Source organism: Cydia strobilella, chromosome 7 (genome assembly GCF_947568885.1).
Source record: "Cydia strobilella chromosome 7, ilCydStro3.1, whole genome shotgun sequence".
NCBI lineage: Eukaryota > Metazoa > Arthropoda > Insecta > Lepidoptera > Tortricidae > Cydia > Cydia strobilella.
The window spans coordinates 14089963-14106923 of record NC_086047.1 but is presented as its reverse complement, the minus strand read 5'-3'; the positions used below and the strand labels follow the sequence as shown (position 1 = coordinate 14106923).

General features: G+C 41.1%; 2 protein-coding genes across 3 annotated transcripts in view; one reads left to right on the top strand and one right to left on the bottom strand.

Moving 5' to 3' along the window:
- The window catches only part of LOC134743252 (uncharacterized), a 154374-nt gene extending 145253 nt beyond the window's left edge, over positions 1–9121 (top strand). Inside the window, exons 31-36 of the mRNA XM_063676661.1 lie at positions 667–946; positions 3544–3779; positions 5105–5249; positions 5555–5664; positions 6171–6312; positions 7178–9121. Coding sequence (XP_063532731.1) covers positions 667–946; positions 3544–3779; positions 5105–5249; positions 5555–5664; positions 6171–6312; positions 7178–7222 — 958 coding nt within the window. The 3' untranslated portion in view covers positions 7223–9121. The remainder of the gene's footprint in view (positions 1–666; positions 947–3543; positions 3780–5104; positions 5250–5554; positions 5665–6170; positions 6313–7177) is intronic.
- Positions 9122–9961: 840 nt separating this feature from the next.
- LOC134743235 (dual specificity protein phosphatase Mpk3-like) overlaps positions 9962–16961 on the bottom strand; it is a 61510-nt gene continuing 54510 nt past the window's right edge. Inside the window, exons 3-6 of one of the 2 annotated variants that reach the window (XM_063676641.1) lie at positions 15774–15951; positions 14938–15076; positions 14124–14359; positions 9962–12229 (exon numbers count right to left, since the gene is read on the bottom strand). In XM_063676641.1, the coding sequence (XP_063532711.1) occupies positions 12065–12229; positions 14124–14359; positions 14938–15076; positions 15774–15951 (718 nt within the window). In that variant the 3' untranslated portion in view covers positions 9962–12064. The remainder of the gene's footprint in view (positions 12230–14123; positions 14360–14937; positions 15077–15773; positions 15952–16961) is intronic. The other variant, XM_063676642.1, reaches the window with a different exon arrangement.

Genomic DNA, 16961 nt, shown 5'->3' with positions numbered 1-16961 from the left:
TGAGTGGCTCAGGGTGTGGAGAGGTGTGCACCGCTTTCTACCCAGTGGCTGTAAACACACAGCCACTGTGCCAACTTGCGTCTTATGCATATTTCACTTCCACCCTGCGAGCATATAGCTCTGACACCCCACTCTGGACGGCCGGTAAAGGCAAGCCAGAGGTGAGAGTCCTGCGGCCCCTGCTCAGTGTTCACTCCAGCCGGCCAATGAAGGCAAGCCGGAGGGAGGGGCCTGACCGACTCTAGGCGGTATGGGACCCAAGGGACGTCACTTCCCATTCAGCTCGCCACAAGCTGCACTGGGGGCTTATTATTATTATTTTTAGTTCAATTTAATTTAATTTCTACCATTTCATGCCGCACCACATGTGTGACGAGATATATGACGAAATCTTAAATTTAGAATCGGGTATTTTTATCTCAAAGAAGAATAAGCTAATTTCTTAAACAATCTCAATGAGCTGCTAAATATGTCCATGTTTTGGCACTTCATTGTACAACCTACATGTGCGTTTAATGTATGAGTGCTGCGCATGTTTAGTTCTGCTGCTTTTGATGCTAAATAACATTTTATTGCGACAACTACGTTCTGTTCTGCGGGGTACGCGTAAATCTATATTTTGCAAAAGTTCAGGGGATACCGATGTTGACGATCGTACTTTTGCAGGGACGCAGCGATAGCGTCACTATTAGGTATCGGCGCGGCGCGGACACCTGCGCAGAACCAGCAACTGCGCGCGCTACAGCTGGAGCGCGACTTCGAGCGGCGCGCCGCGCAGCACGCCGAGCAGCACGCCGAGCACAGCGCCACCGACGCCGACGCCGCCGAGTCCGACCCCGAGCCCGAGCCCGAGCGGCCCGACCCGCCGCCCGCGCCGCCCAAGTCCATCCTCAAGACCAACCACACGCCGCGCACAGACCACACCAACGGATACGCGCACGACACGGTGATTACTCAATTACTTATTTTTTTTGTGACATTTACGAACTTCTTCGATCTTCGAACTAGGTCAGTTCGTTTCGAGGGTCTTTTCTCTTCCGGATCAAGGTGCCAAATTCCGTAACTTCTAGTAAACGCTTGATAATATTGCCCATTTTTAGAAAATTTACCTCCTATCATGTCGATATATAGGGGAATTAATTGCATGGTGATGGAAGATGGAAATTTCCATAACATTGTCCTATGAATTAAAGGTACTGTTGGAGGTGATTGATATTTATTTTTAAGACTGTCCGATTTTTTACTTAAATTTACGCAGTATTTTAATTTATTCAAATTACATTTGTTTTAAGACGAAATGTCGGAAAACTTGGAAAAACCCAGAAGTAAACTATTTTTAGTATGTGATTTTGGACGTTTTTTTCGGGGACGTTTTATGTAGTTATGCCTATTTAAAAACTTTATCATAGGTATATCACAAATAGTGTACCTTTTTGATGGTAGTAAGATTATTTATATATCTCTTACTGAAAATTATATATTTACATAAATATGATTTAGCCACAGACATAGTATATACAAGTAGTTATAGACATGAAATCGAGCGACCAGGGGTAAGAGAAAGACATATTCATGTATTGGCAGTTTCATGTATGGCAGCATAATCCTTTTTCTCTTTCACTTATAAATTTCGGTATTTCGCCATCGCCTTCTTGCTATGATGCCATAACCCGACCATGGAAAAATGCCCGGTCGGTGATAAAGACAAAGCATGGCACTATTTTCTCTTTCCTCTTATAGGAATCGCAATAAGACTATCTTTCTCGATCAAAGAGTGTCAGGCCCTTGGATTTAGCCTATGCAACTTCTAACACTGATTTCGTAATAAAAATCGATGTTATAATTTTTTTACTATTTTTCTCAGAATTAGCAAAGAATAGGGTAGTTGACACATGTTGAATTTTATAACTAAATCTAGTTAAATAGATAGAAAATTACCAATTTTCCACAATAAATTGGAAACTTAAAAAATATATGGGAATAAGAAAAAGATACAAGACCTCAGTTTCGAAAAAAAACTTTTTTTTAACTTTCAAATAGGAAAAAAATAACGGTACCATTCGATTCCTTACATTTTATTAAAAAACCGGCCAAGTGCGAGTCGGACTCGCGTTCCAAGGGTTCCGGACATTACACAATTTAAACAATGTATTTTTTATGTGAAACGTGAGTGAAATATCGACAAAATCGCAACTTCCTTGTTTTCCATACTTCGAAACTGCTTCCAATGCGAGGCGAGACTAGCAAGAACATCTTTAAAAAACCCGTAGGGGTCGGATCAGAAACTAAGTTATTAAGTCCGACTCACGCTTGACTGCAATTTCTAATAGGTTTTCCTGTAATCTATAGGTAAAGATCTATTTTGTGTATTTTTTTCAAAATTTTAGAAATAATTGTTTCGGAGATAAAGGGGGGGGATGGTCATTTTTTGCCTATTTTCTTGAATAACTTCTAAATTGTTTATCCTAAAATTATAAAAAATATATATTTGAGATTGTCACAATGAGCTCTTTCATTTGATATATATAACACGATATAGTTTGAAAATTTTTATTTTTTAATTTTCTCATTTACCCCCCAAAAGTGGCCCCCATGTTTAAAATTAATTTGTTTAAGTTACATGTCCGTCTTTGGGCCACAAACTTACATATGTGTACCAAATTTCAACTTAATTGGTCCAGTAGTTTCGGAGAAAATAGGCTGTGACAGACGGACAGACAGACAGACAGACGCACGAGTGATCCTATAAGGGTTCCGTTTTTTCCTTTTGAGGTACGGAACCCTAAAAAATATTGTATTGCAACAATATACATAAACACAACAACAATACACATACAATGCAATGCAATGTGTACAATATACATTTCACCAACAAAATCGCAACTTCCTTGTTTTCCATACTTCGAAACTGCTTCCAATGCGAGGCGAGACTAGCAAGAACTTGCATGCAATTTACGTTACATTGCCGACTACTAAGGTAAACTGCATTCAAAAGTTTGATCACATACCGCAATGGAACGTAAATTGCATGCAAGTTCTTGCTAGTCTAAACCTCGCTTAAGCAAAGCGGCTTCTAAGCAAAGTGACAGTTTGCTCAGTAAAGCGCGGGTGCCAGACTGACCATCATTTGTGACTTTTGTATTGCTTTAAGACAATGGGTCCCATACAACAGACATTTGATCCTCAAAACAAACCTAATCGACTGATACCATAAAAAAAATTGTCAATTGCCCAATTACGTGACACATAAATTATATTCATTTCGGGCAAAAAGAAAAAATCATGCAAAGAAGGGTTAACCTTTTCGACGCCGTGTCAAACACAAAAGCTGTCACTCGGACGCCACGTCACCGAAGTGTCAAAACTGAAATTGAACTTTATGCACATGCACGTAAGTCTATGTTGCTGCCGATATGTCCGTCATTGGCGTCCAAAAGGTTAAAGACGTCGAGTCGCTTCTTTCCGTTTACGTAAAGGTAGATGAAGAATAGCACTCTTTATAAGTTTGACATTAGCATGCGTTACAAATATGTCCTGTTTCAGAGTGAAGCGGGGCCGGACGCGGAGGGCGCGGAGGCGCTGGGCGCGCTGTCGCTGTCGCCGCCGCTGCCGCCGCTGTCGCCGCTGTCACCGCTGTCACCGCTGTCACCGCTGTCACCGCTGTCGCCGCCGCCGCCGCCGGAGCGCGGCTCGTCGTTCGCCGCCATGGCCACGCGCGCGCGAGCGCTCGACCCGCCGCAACAAGCCGCGCCCCAGCCCGCTCAGGCGCACACCCCACAGTATGTATTTTCTTCGACCCTTTTTCTTTTCCTGTTGGGTTGTCTCTTCTTCCACATTTGTATCCAGTTAATTCTCTGTCATCGATCCGTTGCATGAACTACTTTTCGGAATTCCGGATTAGTCGAAGTCGTCACTTAGATTTAAGGTGCCTACTAATACTAGCTCTAAGTAAACTTTTGTTACTAACAACTATGGACATTGTTTCCGAAATAAATTATATTTGAATTTGAATATTCATCGGTTGTGCGGCTCACATTGTTCTGTTGGTAAAGGTGCTATACCACCTGTCCGATCTCTTGATCCAATGTGCATTGCGCAAAATCTCTGTCTCTCGCTTTCATTAAGCAAAATGTGAGACGAAAATACACATTGGACTAAGAAATTGTACAGGTGGGATACCATCGTTATACACGACACACGTAGAGACAGTAGTTAGTAATACAAACAAAAAAAAGTATTTGGCCAAAAATATATGTGTACGAAGCTCCCAAAGGAGCTTGATGGCTCGACACAATAACTATTTTGCCATTAAGAGTTCTGTGGCGTGCGCCTGGTTTACGTTTTATCCCCCTTATTCATAAAACTTTGCGAGCCTGTATTAGTTAATAGTACATTATTGTCGAGGCTCGGAAGTAGCTACTTGCTGGCTGAGGATTCGTTTTAAACGGACGACCTTGGGAGTCCGTTTAATTGAATCCGAAGCCAGCAAGTAGCCTTCCAGCCGAGTCATATATAGTGCTTTTCTCAAAAATGGCGCAATAAATACAAATATAATAGAAATATTTTACAGAAGCAACGTTTTTATGTATATATTTTCACAGAAAAAAGTAAAAGATTTGCTTTGCCGCCGTTTTATTTTTTTTAATTAAAAATAGAAGTGTATTTTTCTGCTGAAAATACGCCAACCTATTTGAGACACCTAAATAGTCGCGGTACCAACATTATAATAATAAGTACTGATCATCTGTTTGGCTGTTTAATGGACCTATGCCTTCATTTATATGGCCACTTCAACTTTTAAAAAGTTTGGAACTCGACAAATAATGGAATTTGTATGCAACATTGCAGTCCCGAAATCGAGACTGCAATGTTTTTAACTTTTTAATTTTTGACTGACCATAAACTACGCACTTCGCGACCTACTTTTTAACCGGCAACGTCGACTTTGCCGTCCATTTTTGAGAAAATTATGTTTTATCCCTTTCTGACAAATACATAAGTCAAAATGACAGATAAAGAAAATCGATTCATAGCTAATTCAGGCTTGTAATGCGTTTATGGATAACGCCATATGTCACTTGGAATTGACTATAAGTATACACAGTTCCCCGCCGGGTGCGGGTGCGGGTGCGGGTGCGGGTGCGGGGCGCGACAAGCGCGTGTCGTTCCGCGAGCGCGCCGCGCCGCCCGCGCCGCCCGCCTGCTCGCCGCCGCCGCTGCACGACACGCCGCCAAGGGAGGACCCTGACGTACGTTACTCTGTATTTCATCACTCAACAAACTCAACGCAAACATTACACCGGGTTTCAGTGGTCGACATCCCTACAGTGCTTATTTATCATCCTAATGAGGTTAAATACCCACAGATTATACAGATTCCAATTATCTTTTAATAACTACACTATGGCATTTTCCGTTCCACAAATCATGATAATTTCGTTTTCTTAATAATAATAAAAATGTGTATTCTAAACCTGGAACACACGGAAAGATTGATGCAATGCCATATGTCGTTTTCAATGAAAGTAGTATAATAGGATGTGATATGTGGCAGCGCTTCATCGAGGAGGCGGAGAACATGCTGGCGGGCGGAGTGTCGCCGAGCACGCCGCCCGCCGCCGCCGTGCACACGCCGGGCGTCATCGGCGCGCAGGAGGTCTACAGGTACAGCTTCATCGCTCACGTCATCCGGCCACCCCGAAGGGCTTATTACACTTTGCTAAATTTAGTGACTAACAAAAGGGACGCCGCTATACGTGAGACGCGATAAGAGATACATCCTATCGTTTCTCACGTATAGCGGCGTCCCTCTTGTTAGTCACTAAATTAGGATAGTGTAATAAGCTCTTTAGTGCCCGCTGCACTACTACTCGAGAGCCGAGAGCCGAGTCTCCGCAAAATACCGACCAAATCGGAGAAGGAAAAGTTAGCTAAGTTCTCCAGAGTATTTTGTTATTATGTTGTAGATGTAAATTGGTCATTCTAAATTCGTATTACGATCGCATTTCTCACGCATTACATGACCGTAATAGGGTTCGTCTCTTACAAACTTGGGGGCTAGATCATGTCAGATCTTGCCCGATCGATCGATCACGCTTGCAAATGTTGCCTGGACAGTAGTCGGTAGGTAAAGCTATAGTTGTACATGTGTGCGTGCGTGCGTGGCGCAGGGACCCGCGGCAGCGGCGGCTGGCGGAGAAGCAGGCGGCCACGAGCACGAGCGCGGCGCCGGTGCCGGAGCAGCTCTCCTTCAAGGAGAAGATGAAGATGTTCGCGCTGGAGGCCGGCGACCCCAACACGCCCAAGGACAAGGTACGAGTACGCACGCTCTAACCTCTAACCGCACCTCGAGCCTGGGACGAATGGAATTCATTAAAATATCTATGTGTGTATCACATTAACCAATAAAATGGTGGCTCTGACTGTATACCGATGCAGGTGTCACTCGTACAATAAAATTTTCGTTACAATACTATAAAACCACTCAACTATAGTCCTAAAACAGGCCAAGTGCGAGTCGAACTCGCGCACGAAGGGTTCCGTACCATTACGGAAAAAAACAGCAAAAAAATCACGTTTGTTGTATGGGAACCCCATTTAAATATTTATATTATTCTGTTTTTAGTATTTGTTGTTATAGCGGCAACAGAAATACGTCATCTGTGAAAATTTCAACTGTCTAGCTATCACGGTTCATGAGATACAGCCTGGTGACAGACAGACAGACGGACAGCGGAGTCTTAGTAATAGGATCCCGTTTTTACCCTTTGGGTACGGAACCCTAAAAAACTATATGATGATGACCCAATTCTGAGGCGAAATATTTTCGTGAATGAAAAAAAAAAAAAAAAAAACTACGCGTAGGTAACGCGAATTAGCTTCAGCGCACAACTTTTCTTAAAATTTGGTTTAACCCATGCAACTTGTAAAAATTAACTTATTAAAACTATAATATTTAAAGCGTAATTTACAATATATATAATGTGGATGTTCTTTAATAAATACCTAAAACAAAAAATTTAAGTAGGTATAGATTTATTTTTTTACGCAAATGTCAATGCCGAAACATACGGTAGATTTTCACACAGCACATACTATAGTTGGGGTGATCTCTGGTTAAGTTAAGTTAAGAGTGAATGCCGTTACTCATGAAAATGTAATACGCATAATGTTGCAGGTGAAGATATCGCGCGCGCAGCGTGACATCGACGCGGTGCACTGAGCGCAACATGATCCCGCCCGGCGTTCATTATTCATACTTACTTACATTTATAAATATACAGTATTAAACTGGGTACCTATGCAACATTATTGTTGGCACGTTCACTTAATTTCAAAGTTATAAAGACGAAACTACCTAAACAACATTAGACTTTGAAAGTGTCAATAACCGAGTAATTTACCCCGTAAAGAGTGCAGCTGCAGCGGCGTTTCGGCAGCTTGTCCCCAGCTGTGATCCGGAGCTTTTACCGATCGTGGTCTTGGACCCTGTAAGGCATCTACGTTTGATTGTTTCCCTATTATATGTATAGTCTATTGTGTATACTCCGTGAGACCACGTTTTGCCTTTATCACATGCAGCACCAATTTACATATAGACTGATAAGTATCTTTTTACAAACGAATATATTTTTATGATGATAATAAATTTTGATTGTTGTTTACATACGTCGCCTTAGCAGCTAGTGCAATGATTATTTATATATCTACATAGCATAGACTTGTATCAGATGTTGTTATATTAAATATGATTCCCACTTGCAGGTCACAACAGTACGATTGTCAAACTTTTCAATTTATTTGTAATGTTATGTGACTGGCACTGTTGTGTCTGATTATTATCATTATTCTGACTGCAAATTATATGAATTCTATTGTTTAAATCAATTTCAACGATTCTCATTTTGGCAACTGTGTTGCTGTGGTCTGTAAGTTCAATATATGTATTTGGTTGAGATCCAGGTCGACCTATATTTTGATCATGCACTCTTGTAAATTTATGGCACTTAAAAATGATGTCAATTTCTGGAGATTCAAAATTTACTGGTGCCATTATATTATGTGATTGATTGTAACATAGAATGTAATTCTCGGGTGGACCAATATTCAGTGTCGACGTCAGAAGGTGCCTTTTCGTGGACCTTAATGAGCTACGTAGTAGTATGATTCTCATATCGGCTCCGCTGTCTATTTTTATTCAATTTATCTCTACCTACGATTAAAGCTTCGTCACATTCCAAAGAATATGTATCTTATTCTTTTATTACTTTAAGAATCATTCCTAATAAATCTTTCTAAAATTCATTCAATGTACATGTGCGTGTGTAACACTATATCTAATACATTTCATATCATGTGGATAAATTTAATATATTCGAGTCTTCTAGTATTCGAATCTAACAAAATGGATCCAGTATGTACTTTAATTATAAAGCAATAAATTATTGTAAAGCCTTTGTGTATATACTTAAATAAGAATAAGCACATGTTTGTGCCAAAATTAAATACTTATGTGACAAAATGAAGAGGAGAGTTAGTGTAAACAGCTACAGTATCACCGTCCTCGTCACAACGAGCCCTCGCACGGCCGCCGCGCGCGCGCGAAACTGGAAGCTATTTCTCGATATCCTTATAATTAAAAAACTCATGGCACCAATTTATTATGTACTAGTTATGTATATATTCCTAGGTAGGAAAGTCCCTATGGTTACGTTAAGGTTTTTTGTACACCTGTTTGTATATGTAAATGTTTATTTATAGATGATTATATAGAGAGTTTACATATGAAATTAAGACGCGAGGCCTATTGGAGTTAGAATTAATTTAGTTCCTGGGAATCGTTTACAGTGTTCTCAGTATTCACCCAACGATAGTCAATTAGCAAGAGATTGAGATTTATTTGTAGAGGAGTTTTATGTTTGTAGGCTGTACATACGATACACCCGAACAAGTAGCGACTACGACAGCTCCGATATACATTTGTAAGGTTTTTAAGCGGAATAATTATTACACAAATCCATTAAAGATAATCCATCGTTATTATCAATAAAAATAAAAATAAAATTATATTGTTATTAACCGTAATTCTACTTGAAAAAGTAATAAAATAAAGTAACATGTACTTTGGTGTTTTCTTTTACTCGTCCATTTTTCTTATCTTTTCGGTTATGAAATCAAATTTATGAAAAACAAAAACTGATCCATAAATGTTTTTTCCCCTCACTAGCTCGGAAAGCCGTCTTTTATCCTTTAAAACAAGCGGGGAAAAACGCATTTTATCCACTAGTGGGGAAAGTAATTTGACCTTGAATGGAGCGTGTTTAAGTAGCTTGACAGATAACAAAACGTAAAACGCTCATAATAATGGTTCGTTCGATATTAATTATCATTAAATAAATTGTTTGAGAATCTAATAAAAAACACCAGATTTAGCTTTATTTTAAGTCATAAACCTTAAAATTCCATAATAAACGTTTGTTTTTTAATAATTATGTTAAGTATAATTCTGAACGCACAAGTTTCAAGCACATTTTTCTGCCGTGCCTCCAGATATTATTTTAAATTGTGAGTGTATGAATTGTTTAAGACCTCTCGACGAGTACGTGGAGTCTTACCAGTTCGCGCTTCGCGCCTTCTTTGACGAGGGTCGATAAACCGACAAAAAACTGGGAACTAGGCGCGAAGGCGTGAACAATCTGCGAAATCGACGCCACACTTAAGTTCGCGGCTTCGCGCCGTAATTCGCGCATGAGTGTAGAGGGCCCTTGTCGCTCAACTTCGAAAACTGGTAACCATTTGACCCTCTCAGCAAACATCTACCCTATTTCCTTTTCTTAGTACCAAAATCGTATAATCTGACAGATGGATTTACCCGAGTTTGAAGTTAAGCCACTCAATTTGGCGTTTCTGTGGACTTAGCTGGATATGGGCCTGGAAGATTCAGTTTTAAAATAAAACACAATTTCAATTAACAGTGTTTATATTTGTTTTGAGGTTAATATTACGTGTGCCTTGTGGCTTTATGTACCTAAGGGAAAAAAGCACTAAAAGACGTCTAAAACATTAGTAACATCTTTGTTAACATGTTATTAATGATCAATCGAAACAACAGTTCCGGTTACAGGTATTTACACAGGTTGCTGAGAAAACAGCTCTCATTCACATCGTGCTTGTACGAATAGGGTTGTCATTTGTGCACTAGGTACAATAATAAAAAAATACCGTTAGATATCTTACATGCAGTGCTATATAGGAAATCTCGACTGAGAGAATTTTATCGCATGATACCTTAATTAATCATTCCCTATCTAACAACCACACTTGTCCACCTGCTGAACATGGGTAATTTTAACATCATGTAATTTAATAGACTTTGAACAAATAATAATGGACGGAGATCAAGGAATAACTCATAATTTAAATTATAGTCAAGTAGTTTAAAATTCATCAGCATGAGGAATCTGACTATACTATGTGTGTTATGTGAGAGTGCCACTGCCATATAAAACTGAATGTAAGACATCTAACACCTAATCAAAATCAAAATGACAGTGCAACCAAGGTGTTAATATTTAGAATATTCTATTCCCTTCAATAATTATACGCTCGAATATTCATAAAACAAGTTACATTTGGTTATTGAGAAATACGTTCTAAGATAACAATAACATATGCTCATGTTACAACATTATTGCGAATACTTATCAAACAATATCATCTGCATCTACTGTTGGCATCGAGTCGAGGAAGCGGGTCTCAACACTATCTTAGGCTACAACAAATGTACAATTTGTTAACAATATACTTTCAGTTAACGTGGGTACTTAATTTTAAAGCTTGCCACTTACACACACTAAAATTTGATAAGAAATCATTTCAACCATATAGAAAAATATAATTCATTAGCAAATAAACACAATAAATGCCAATGAACATGATCATAATTACAAAATAAACTATCACGTAGTCAGTGACTGCGCCGCGGCGCTTCCCTCGCCGCCGGCTAGTCCTTAGAAAAATACTAATGATCCTACTATTCGAGATGATGAAAAAGTTTTTAGAAGACTGATAGAAAAATAATTCATTCCTCTATACTTTACCCCCAAATTCGACTATAAATATACTCTTAAGTTATAATAGCATAACCTTTAGAAATAAAATGTGAACGCTAGCTAAGGGAGGGGTCTTCTTAAAGTACAACTAACTTCGGCAGCAGTGGTCGGTGTTACGTAAAACTTGTAAATATATTTATAGAGATAAGTAGATAATTAAGACTATATCACACGCACACCCGCGACTTTCATACAAATACATATAGTAATGTTTATTACATCAACAACAATGGAAGAGTTTCGAGAAGCCCTGTTTTACTAGAAATAGCAACGTCTATAATAAAACAATGAACTTGGTCGCCTGACCAAATAAGCGCACCGAAAAATCCAATCAAAAACCTTCCGCTCGCTCGTCAGCCTCCAACTGTCACAGTCAACAAACAAATATCAAATCCATTCATATGCTGCTTCATTGTATAGATAGGTACATCAAAATAGTTTTTAATTAGACATGGAATCATTTCGGCCGCTCCTCACAGAGGACGCGACCTCCGAAAATAATCACTATAACCATACTTTCACAAAAATTATAATCATTTTAATAAAAATATGAACTCAAAATGCATAATAGTGGAAGATATACTTGGGAATGCATTTTCAGTTTCGTATCCATAGATCCTTAGTATACATAGATATCAAACTTATAAAATCGGCTTACCAAATATGTATAACGTACATCTCATACTCTCTAAACCATTCACTTATTACTACCATATATCCATAGGTGGCACTAAGTCGATTAAATTATTTGACATAAGGAAGTGCTCTCTAAAGTATCTAGATCATGTACGTGTAAAACGGTTCGGGGCGCCGGAACGAGCACCGTCGCCGCGCCGCACGTCGACGTCGACACACTAGTGCACTACCTGCACGTGCACTGCACGGCCTCTCGGCGCTCAGGCGGGACGGTCCCGCGGGGGTGGGGAGGGGGGCGTGCGGGGCGTGAAGAACTGTCATTGCGGCGTGTCGCGCGCCGCGCTCCAGCGGTCGAACTCGATGCCGGAGTCGGGCGACACGCCCGTCCCCTGCGGCGCCGCGACCGCGCAGCCGCACGCCGCCGCCGCACCCGCACCCGCGCCCGAGCCGGCCGGCTCACGCACGCCCAACTCCTCCAGCACCTGTCGATCACTGAACCGTCAATACCCAAAGAGTGCTAAGCCCGACTCTCCTCCCGCTGAATGGTGGCGAGTGGCGACGTTTACGTATGTGCACGGCATGGGTCCCGCACGCCTGAAGGCTCCGTCGTAGGCCAGATTAACACATTGATTGGTGTCGAGTGCGAGTTGATACATTTGCTACTAAACGCAAGTACGGTCAAATTATATAATTTCCGTCCCATTTCGTACCTTATCACAATAACGATCAATATGAAAGTCGCTAGGGACCTCACACTATTGTCACTGTGACGAGGTACGAAATGGTTCTGAAATTAAATGCCTTGATCGTATAGTAGTAATCGATGTGTAAAGCGGGCCTTAAGCGACGAGTGATTCAATATAACGCACGCAATAGTTCTGCACCCGCCAATACATACACTTGAGCGCCAAAATTCAGCAGAAGCGGAAAGCGAGTCTTAGGAATATGTTTGAAATTTAGCAGGTATAAGCGAGGATAAGTAAAGTCTAAGAGGTATTTATGCTATACTACGTTGCTAAAGGTAATTCCCAAGTGCACTTTAAAATGACTTGCGGCTTTAACGATACTTATATAGTTTTTATCTGACACATTAGTGGTATTCGATTTGGACATTTTTTTATTTAATAAATCGAATGGATTGTTTCAACATAAGTTAATAAAACGTGTGTTTTATGAGCTCTTTCATGGTTTTCCAGACTTTCAGGACATCTCAATTATGCTATTAAGGCTATTCATCTGACAGATCATAGAAAATTTAAATATTGCATAGGTATATATTTTCTAGATTGCGTAAAATTGGGGCATTTGATGGGTTCCTAAGAGACCAGGCTTTTAGGGCACGTATTCTGGTAAGGAAAGGGAAAACCTTTGACAGCCCAAAAAATTGATATTGTTTGATCCATCCGTCTAAGGGTAGGGGGGGTCATTAGTCAGTTTATTAAATTAACTATCAATAGCAACAATTTCGATGTATGTTAGTCAACAAAAACTATTCAACTAAAATGAGTGTCAAATTATGTATGTACATTTCTTTTTAAAAAGATATTAGATGAAAATGAAGTCAAGTTAGACTACGTGAAACCATCTCTAGGGCAGGGACCGGCCCGCTATCCCTTATCGGGGTTTTATAAGGGTATTGCATAAGGCTTAACTCACCATACCCTTTGCCAGACGAAACCCTTTGTTTTGCTTTTAAAAACCCTTATATAAAGCTACCACATTTGAGTAATCGGTAGCCCAAATACCCTTACAAAACCCTTATCATTCGCTCACCAACACCTTGCATATTCCTTATAAGGGTTAGCCTTATAAAGGGCTTCCCTTTTAGCATATAAGCGTGCTAATTTAAGTCGTCTACCTTGTTCATAAAACACACATTACTTCGAAATCGAGCGATCGTCGGCGGCGACGGCGGCGTTCTTTGACTAGGCACGTATTTTCTTTCCTTTTCATACACTACCGTAGATATATACTAATCCGTCTCTTTCACGCAAAGGGAAACCTTTATAAAAAGCGCTTAAAGATAAGGGTAACCCTTATTAAGAGCTAGCCTTATTTTTGGTTAGCTTTTCGGTAAGGGTTAGTCAAAGGTAAGGGTATGAATGGGCTTGCCGTTCAAAAGGGAAAGTCTTTCAATGTGTTAGCCGTGTTTAAGTGTCGCCCATTGAAAGGGTTTTATCGCGGAAAGGGTTGTCCGATCCCTGCTCTAGGGTCCTTCCTGCATGTATAGCTTGAACAGGACTGATACGGGATTAATGTTAAAACTCGCCAGACAGCTATCGTAGAGTGTAGCCGGACAGCTATCGTAGTGTAGCCGTACCTGCAGGAAGCAGCAGTAGGGAGGGGGGGGGGAAGGGGGCGTGTCACAGTGCAGACCTTACTCAGGCTGGCGCTGCGCTCGTGGAGGCCGAGGTCCTGCTCGAAGGCGTGCAGCTGGCGCATGAAGTGGAAGTTGGGCGCGATGTCGGTCTTGCGCGCGCGCACCAGCTCGAAGGCGTCGCGCAGGCACAGACGGTGCCGCTGCATGAGGTAGGCCAGCGTCACCGTCACCGAGCGCGACACGCCCGCCACGCAGTGCACCAGCACGCCGCACCGCGCCGACATCGCCTGTTCTGTGGGATGTAAGCGATACATTGCGACTACTAGAAAAAACGATCAATCTCAGCTGAACTTATTTATAGCTGATCCCGTTCTGAACGAGACCATTATTTTTACCAATTTCTAAAACGGAGTAGGTACCTACTCCTCGATAACCTTATCATTTCGACCGTATTTTTTTAGTAATCTATTTCGTGTTAGGATACTGAGTAGGACACTAAGTTCTTAAGCTAATAAAATACATCGTGTTCCATTCCAGTGCTGACCTAAGGCCTCTCCTCTGTTTCGCCACTCGCCATGGATTACACACACATTATAAAATGTATAAAAGTATAAATTATACCGAATAGTGGTTTTCTACAAAATTTTGACTTGGTTTGGGTAGTTTGTGCAGAACAAATTGATATCTATCGGTGGTGATACATGCATACTATCACGATAGACTTACTCGATACTTAAACTGATGTTCACCATTTTGGTATTGCTTAATGCCATTTCAGCTAGTTATAACTTTGTCGATTTGTTGAGATTTTAGACATTATCTTGGACATCTCACCCAAATATCTTATTACAGTTACATCGTAAAACTCACCAATAAACCGTATAGCCTGCGGGAAGTGCACTGCGAGGTTCTGACTCCAGTGGTCGGCGATGGGGATTTTCAGGTAGCTAATGTCGCCGCCCGCCGCCTCGAACGCGTTGGGCAGGTCCGGCGTCACGTTCAGCACGTACTGCCAACCAACAACCATGCACTTTACAACGCCTGCACATTACCACAATCACATTAGTACAAACTCATTTTATCAATTTAACGGCCGGCGGAACTGGCGATTGGACCGGATTTCCACAAGATCGAGTCTTGACCGAAGCGATGAATTTTTAAATTATTCACTTAATTAAAAAATTTGAAGTAATAAGTACCCACAGCCACAAAATTGCATGGCCATTTTATGAATGAAATCATTCATAATGTGTGCATGCAATTTTGCAGCTCGCTGTGCCTAATACGGGATTCTAGTACCCTTACCACGAGTCACTGACAGTGTCAACACTGACATATACGCTAACGTCTACGTAATTTATTTTCTATACATCTCGCTCGCACTAATATGCCAGTACTAGCGAAATGCATAGAAAATAAGCTATGTTCACGCAAGCGTTTATGTCAGTGCCAAACTGGTGGTAGCTGTATAGGTGGTGGTTGTCTGTTACAACGCAACTTGCTTTATCTAATAAAAATATCTTTGGCCGCTCGCCCACGGCGACATGTTGTAGCGATGCTGTCGCGCGTTTACGAAACGCGCGACGGCATCCTTTATGCACTACACTCACTAAAGCTTAGGCTTGAGTTTGCCCTGAATAGACATTAGTTTGTCGCCTTAAAATGTTTAGTCATCACACAATGCTATAACATGTAGGTACGAGTACCTTGATGTTATGCCTGGCGAGCGCGTCGCAGTCCTCGCTATTGGTGGAGTTGCCGAGGTAGAGGTTGGGCAGGATCTCGACGGGGAAGTCGGGCGCGTGCGCGTGCGGCTCCTCGCACTCCGACGACGAGCCCGACGACAGGCCCTCCTCGCACCCCGACCCCGAGATGCGTAGAGACCTGCAATCAGGAGATACACACTTTTTAGAGACATAATTAGATTTAAAAGTTAATTCGGAGAACTTAAGATCAATTTATTAATTACAGGAGAACAGTCGTGTGGCCTTTGCAGTACGAGTAGATCAGTTGGTTTAGTTTGTTTCTTACAGTACTTTGTACATAATGTGCTGCAGGTATCATATCATAGCTTGAGGACTACTCGTACGCCCAGAGTGAGTATGCCGCGAAGGCACGAAGCCTAAGCCTAAGACTTATACAATTCTAATTTCGTTTGTTTCAATATTCAAAATTTCAAATACCTGCTAATTGCAGGAAAAAGTTGATAAGTAATACACTTTTACCTACATCTGTAGCATAGCAGTGTACGGTAGCGAAACGTTGACGTATGTTTTGTACGAGTAGTTTTACATTGCGTATATTTCCGAAAGGAAGATTAATTCCAGTGATGCAAAATATTATGTGACCATAAGGAATGAGGATTTTTGGAGTATGTGCCGACAACCTCCGATCGCCTAAGAAGTAGCGCGGCGGAAATGGAGATGGATCGGACATACCCTTCGAAGAGGAGCTGCGCCAGTATCGCGATCGCGGCCTCAAGACGGAAAGCGAGCCTGCAAACGCCCTGTACCCGTACACACCTGGAGGCGGAGCGTACAGAACGAGCTGCGAGTAGAGATGGGTAGGGGTGACCAAAGCACCCGATAAATACCCGTATTTACTCATTTAGGTGGGTAAAAACGATTGCTAATAAAATATAACAAAGTGAGATTTAAGAACTAAATTGATTTTCATTAAAGAGTGTTAACGTGTATTAACAATATTGAAATAAACAGCATATGGGACGTTTAATCTTTGAAAAAAAGGTAATTATCAGCGAGAGACAATAGGGAATATACGCGAAACTCTGCGCAGGGGGCGCCACTGCCACAATCTGAGGGTCTATCGCAAAACAAGAAAATCGAAATTTCGTAATCTAACATCTCGGTCAGTCTTGCATATTCGAGATTCGC